This window comes from Grammomys surdaster, unplaced genomic scaffold (genome assembly GCF_004785775.1).
Source record: "Grammomys surdaster isolate TR1022 unplaced genomic scaffold, NIH_TR_1.0 125146, whole genome shotgun sequence".
NCBI lineage: Eukaryota > Metazoa > Chordata > Mammalia > Rodentia > Muridae > Grammomys > Grammomys surdaster.
In genome coordinates, this window is record NW_021620042.1 from 702,831 (window position 1) to 708,830 (window position 6,000).

General features: G+C 50.3%; 1 protein-coding gene across 1 annotated transcript in view; it reads right to left on the reverse strand.

Annotated features, from left to right (window-relative positions):
• Positions 1-2,834: 2,834 nt before the first annotated feature.
• Positions 2,835-6,000, reverse strand: part of Arhgap10 (Rho GTPase activating protein 10) — a 196,862-nt gene continuing 193,696 nt past the window's right edge. The window contains exon 24 of the mRNA XM_028785172.1: positions 2,835-3,508. Within this exon, the coding sequence (XP_028641005.1) occupies positions 3,420-3,508 (89 nt within the window). The 3' untranslated portion in view covers positions 2,835-3,419. The remainder of the gene's footprint in view (positions 3,509-6,000) is intronic.

Here is a 6,000-nt window from a genome sequence, read left to right on the forward strand (position 1 = left end):
GTATGTAGCCCTGAGCTGTCCAGCTTCATCCCATATACATCCACTGACGAAGTTCAATATGCAGGTCTCCTGTCTGACAGTCAGCATCTCAGCTTGTCTTTGGATAGAAAAACTCAAACATATTCTTCCAGCAGGTGGACTGAGACACTTTTAGCCAGACACTTAGCATTGGGAGAATGAGCTGCAGGGCCCAAATGTGGCAGCAGTAAGTTACTGCTCAGAAAGCCAAGGGAAAGTAATTGACAGTCATCTGATAGGACACTTGCAGGGAACAGAGAGGAAAGCTGTCCAAGGGTGTCCTTGCAATAGCATCCTCAGACAGGAATGGAGAAGCTGTGTTGCTGAAGGGTCAGAAGGAGGAGTGGCCAGAACCTGGCTCCGAGACTGAGGAGAGAAGTCAAGGATGAGAGTGTACTCAGCATGAGCTGGGTGGGAAATGAGGCAAGCTGGGACTGCAGAGGCAGAGAGACCTTGGGAAGGGCTAGAGGTCACAGTGATGGACGAAGAACAGGGGCCACAAATGGCCTTTGAGAGGAATATGCACATTAGTGCTGCCCCTGTTGACAGAGTATTTGATACGATCAACATTAAAAGACGTTAGCTTAAGCTCACGGGTTCCAAGGTCTCCATCTGTGGTTGGCCAACTCTGATTTGGAGGCCAGTGAAAGGAGGTGACATCACAGTAGAAGGCAAGGCTGCTCACCCCATGAAATCCTGGAAGCAAAGAGAGGTGAAGGGATGTTGTCCTTTAGTGCTCGGTCAGGCTGTCTGAGCATGTGATGGACCGCTTGTCAAAGGGTCCATCATTTCCCAGCAGTGCTCTGGGGACCAACCTTTAACACATGGAACTTTGACAGACTCTTCCAAACCACGCCAGTAGCTAAGAGCTGGAAGGCCCCCAGAGACTACCTTCTCCTCCTCCTCCTCCTCCTCCTCTTCCTCCTCCTCCTCCTCCTCATCTCCCTTCACTGCAGTCTCTCCTGCTGCGCACACTCAGATGCCAGATGCGGTATATACTTCACTGAAGTTCCTGGGGCACTTGATTTCACCCAAGCATAAAGACTCCTGCAGGGCCTCTGTACCAACGACATCTGAAGATCTAGTCCTAGTAATGTAGCTGGTGCAGCTGGAGGTGAGAGATGCAGCTGGTGTCAAGTCCTGACTGAAGCGCACAGGCCAGAAGGCTCCTGGAGAGGTTCTCAGGGTTAGCCACACCCAGGTGTAACCAAACACCCCTGCTCCCATTACTGTGTAGATTTTGGGCCCTGCCCAGGGCAAAGCTCTCTGTTCTGCCTGTGGTGACAGACAAGTTGAGCCAAATTGTTTCTGGGCCATATTCTGTTAGAAACAGCCTTGACTTTCCTCAGGCACTACCCTGCTTTCCTCTAGATAAACACAGGCCTGCCAGCTCTTGGGGCCATGGGAAACCTACTCAGCGACATGTATCCCATGGCACACAGACGACACTAACAACAAAAGTATAAGCAATCGTAACCAAGGAACCAGCGGCCCCGTCACTTCCACCCAGCTCTCGGTCACATACTTCAACTTCATATTCTGATTTTCCTTTTAGGAAGCAAGGGCAAAAACATGGAGACAGACAGGCTCTAGTGACATACACCATCAGATGCCACGGCGAAGAGGAAGGTGTGCCACACTCTCAAGCCAGCAAACAGATCAAGTCCGGCTAAGTGAGTTGTGTCTGGTGTCTGCTTTGATCATACCAGTGAGAAGCAATTCTAAAAAGCATGTCCCTCTCATCCTATTCAGCTTCCTGTGACTTTAACAAAATACCCAGTGGTCAACCTGTAAAGGTTGATTTTGGCTCACAGTCTTGGAGGTAGCATCTCATAATGGATGAGCTTCGGACTTGGGGCAGAGCATGACAAGAAGCCTATGGTAAAATAAGCTGTTCACCAAACAACAGACACAAAAGAGAGAAAAGGAGAGACTTGTGTCCTATAAGCCCTCTGATTGGTACAACCCAATGACCCAAAACATCCTACAAGGGCCTCTTTTTAAACTTTCAACCCTCTTCAGAAGTGACACAAGCTAGAGTAAGACCTTTAACACGAGACCCTTTGGGGGACATTCCACGTCCAAACTAAGCAACTCCTACCTGGATGCCCTTACACGAGAGCCCCATGAGGTGACTCCAGAGCTGATAACCAACAAAAAAGCAGCAGGCTCCAGAGTCAGTCAGGGGAGGCAATACAAAAATCCTTCTTTTGATAATTCCTTAGGAGAACATTCAGACAGGGTCAGGACTCTCATATGGGTTAGATGTCAACAGCCCGTCTCCAGTGGTTTCCCTGATACAGAGCTGCCTCCTCAGTCCCAAGGTCGCAAACACTGAGTAAACTTCCTGCAGGGAAGCAGCTGTTCTTCCCCCCAAGACAGGCAAATGCCTGGGCCATGCCTGGGCCTGGAGTCGCACTTCGAGCTGAGGAGTCTGGGAAAGAGAAAGCATCTCATGTTGGGACGGCTGTCAGCCTACCCTTCCCAAAGCCTAGCTTCATCAAGATGAGCAAAGTTAATGCTCAACCTGGAAGGCAAAGCCATATTGGCTAGTATGAGAGAGATCTGCCCGAAATAGCCAGTCAGGAGAGCATGGCTGCACCTATACACTACCACAGACCAGTTCCCATCCCACTGTCTCTTGGGGGAAAGGGCTATACAGCTCCACATGAATGCTGAGATTTCATCTCAGAAAGGTCTACCACCTTTCCTGCTGCAAATCACAAGGTTCCAAGGGGCTAAGATCATGGTCTGCTGACTGTCACACCATAAATCCCCGCTAAGGTGATTCACTCCCCATATTAGGCCAGACACACTACATAGTAAATTACATTTTATTTCATTTACAGAGGGGCCTTGTGGTAACAAGGTGACATAGGGCAAACAGCACTCAGGTGAGCACCAGGAAAAGGCTGATGAAGCACAGATGAGCTTAGTGCAGCTGCCAGTGACAGGCCCTGGGGGCAGGAGAGGCAGGCAGGCAGGAAGGAAGGCACAGGCTTGAGGAAGCTTCCAGGTTGGGACCAACACCCTTGCTCCCACAAGGTCACATGTACTCTGGACATTCGAGAGTAGCACAGCCCCCCCCGAAAACCCAACAGCAAGTGTGTGGACAGTGAGGTAGCCAGTGAGGACTGCCCTCTCTCTGTTCCACAGGCTGGAGAATTAAAAATCACAATCCCCAGTGCCTGCCAGCTGAGAATCCACTCCACCAATGAATGCCAGCCATGTTCTGCTCATGCCCACATCTGCACAGTCCTAGGTGGCAAGTTCTGTGCCCACCCCAGCCCTGGAGTGCCCATGGTGAACTGCAGATCCTAAGTGTGTCCGTGGCATTTGGGTGCTATTTCCAGGCTGGTGCTTGGTGTGCCGGGATCAGCAGGAGCCCCCACGGCCAGGAGCTATAGCAGCTTGACGTAATTCTGTGGAATCAGCCCTCGCTTGCCGTTCAGGGTCCCTTCCAGCCAGCCAGGTTCCCTTGAGGTCTGAACTGAAAAAGAAGAGACCACATTTACAAGCCTGCTCCCAGGGCTTCTGCCTGACACTCACCATGCCACAGGGTTTCTTGCAGGCTTCACGGAGCAGCCATGAAAGAGTCACTTCTGGGGCACTGAGTAACAAAGCTACCAAGACGGTTCCTGCCCAGCACTGGCCACCACAAAGCTTCCCTATCTAGTCCCTGTTCCCAGTCTTGCTCCTTCTACTCCACTCAGTACACAACTGAGTTACTCAATAAACTCTCTAGGACACACGACAGAGCACACTTTCCCCTCTTTAAGTCCAAACCAAGCTTATTGGTCCAGCGCACGGGGCCTCTCCTACCACTCCAGCAGCCCCTCCCTACACTATCAACCAGTGAGCAGGAATCGGTCGGACGACTCCCAACTGGGCCGCCCGGCCTCTGTGCACGCATGCACTACTTTACTTGCTGCCTAGAATGCTTTTCCACTTCTTCACTAGGTAACTCTTCTGCTTCAGAGTCAGGGCGATGACTTCCCCTTGAAGGAGGTCTGCTTCAACCTCTCAGCCATACAGGAATCAGGCACACACTGATCCGGCTCCTACACTGGTTAGGGAGCTCATGCAGGCAGGGCTGAGCCTTACCTATCTGAGCACTTCATAGCTACCAATGCATACTCGTCACAGTCACATGCCAAGGCCCAGACTGGACAGCAAAGGGTCCAGGGCTCAAGCTAGCACACTAGCCTTCTGATATCAAATACCAAAGAATTTAAGGGACCCCAGCTGAAACACAAATTATGGCCAGGGTAGTAGCCACACACCTGTGGTGGAGGACAGTGCTTATCTACAGAACAACCCAGAAACCAACTGTGAAATACAGCTCTGGATCATAAACAAAAGGAAATATTTTATACTAGAAACTGAGCGCAGCCACACACATACACCACCCTGTGAAGCGGTGTTTTTTTCCTTCAGTGTGTGCTAAGCTCTGTTCTTGCTTTCTGACTGCCAACTGCGACTGAGCAACTCTTGACCCACTCACGTCTGGAGAATGCTCATGGTTCATTCTGTCCTCAATGGGGCAACCATTTATTTTCTCCCTTGGGAGAAGTACCGTGAATTACACTATCTCTAGCATCGTGGCCTTGTGATAACTGTCTTCCATTTGCCAAGAAGCTTTAAGGCTTCTTCTTGGGTCCTAGGTATTCTACACTCCACCGATGCCTGGGCAGTACAGATTCAAACGTCGGTATTGGCTTTGCCCCTACTCCAGACCAGATGAGGGACCTCATGATGCCTCCATGTTCCATGTGTGCCTAGGAGGCCAGTGTGAGATTACACAGTGCAGAACATACATCAAAGAACTCAATGTCCCCAGGCACCCAGCCCAGTGTCTTCACACATCATCACTTTGTGCACTAAATGAGCAAATGCATGGAAGGTGTGCTTTTATGGTGACCCAGCAGACAGCAATTGGATTATTCGTCCCCTCAGTGACATTGACCTTGTTACTAAGAGCACTATTCTTAAAGGTTTCATCTATACATTCTACTGGCCATGGCAACTAATGTATGGGGAAAGGACTGGATTCAACAGCAAAGCCACTCCCCCCGATGTGCTACCTGCAGCATATGGTGTCTCTGGAGTGTGTAAATCAGGCTGAGGCCCTACAGCTCACTGAAGCTCATCTGTGATGCCTTCAGAGATATCTGTTCATTCTCTCATGCCTTTACCACCTCAGAGCAGGGCCAGCGTTGGCAGGGACCACACTGTAGCTGCTCTGGTGGACAGAAAGAGCTGGCAGAAGGTTTCAAGAGGTCTCCTACACTGCAAACTATCTGCTGCACAGAAGGCAGCTGTACTTCCATTTTGGTGGCAGGAGACACAGTGGCTCTATATCCTGTCACTCACTATGGGTGATCTGCTGTATGTAAGTTTCCTGGTGACCTTGATCTTCCTATCTAAGAATCTGGCTGTTCCCTATAACGGAATCATTCATCTGTCCCATTGCTACTGGCCTATTTCGCTTAGGATATCCTCAGGTTCAATCACAACTACTGGTCAACTATTCTGGAGACGGCTTGCCCACACTCCTATCTAAGTACACAGCACATTTTGTCAGCACACTTACTGCTGATAGGCATGCGGTTGTTTCCATCTTTGGGCTATGTATGAGTGCTGCTGCTGCTGCTATCAATGTGGGAATGCAGATACTAGAACCCCTGCCTCTCCTCTCAGCATACACTCAGAGGAGTCTCACAGGACTCCATTACTCAATTTCGGAGTAGCCACAGAATTATCCTCTCCAGAGCTGTCCCATTCCTGTTCCCAAGGGTCCACAATTTCTCTACAGCCTCACCAATGATAAGTTCCTCCTCTCCCCTTCCAGTGCTGGAATGGTGTGATGTGCTCCCCCCTCCAGCACTGGAATGATATGAAGTACTCCTCCCTCCAGTGTTGGAATGGTGTGAAATGCTCCCCCCTCCAGTGCTAGAATGGTGTGAAGTGCTCCCCCTCCAG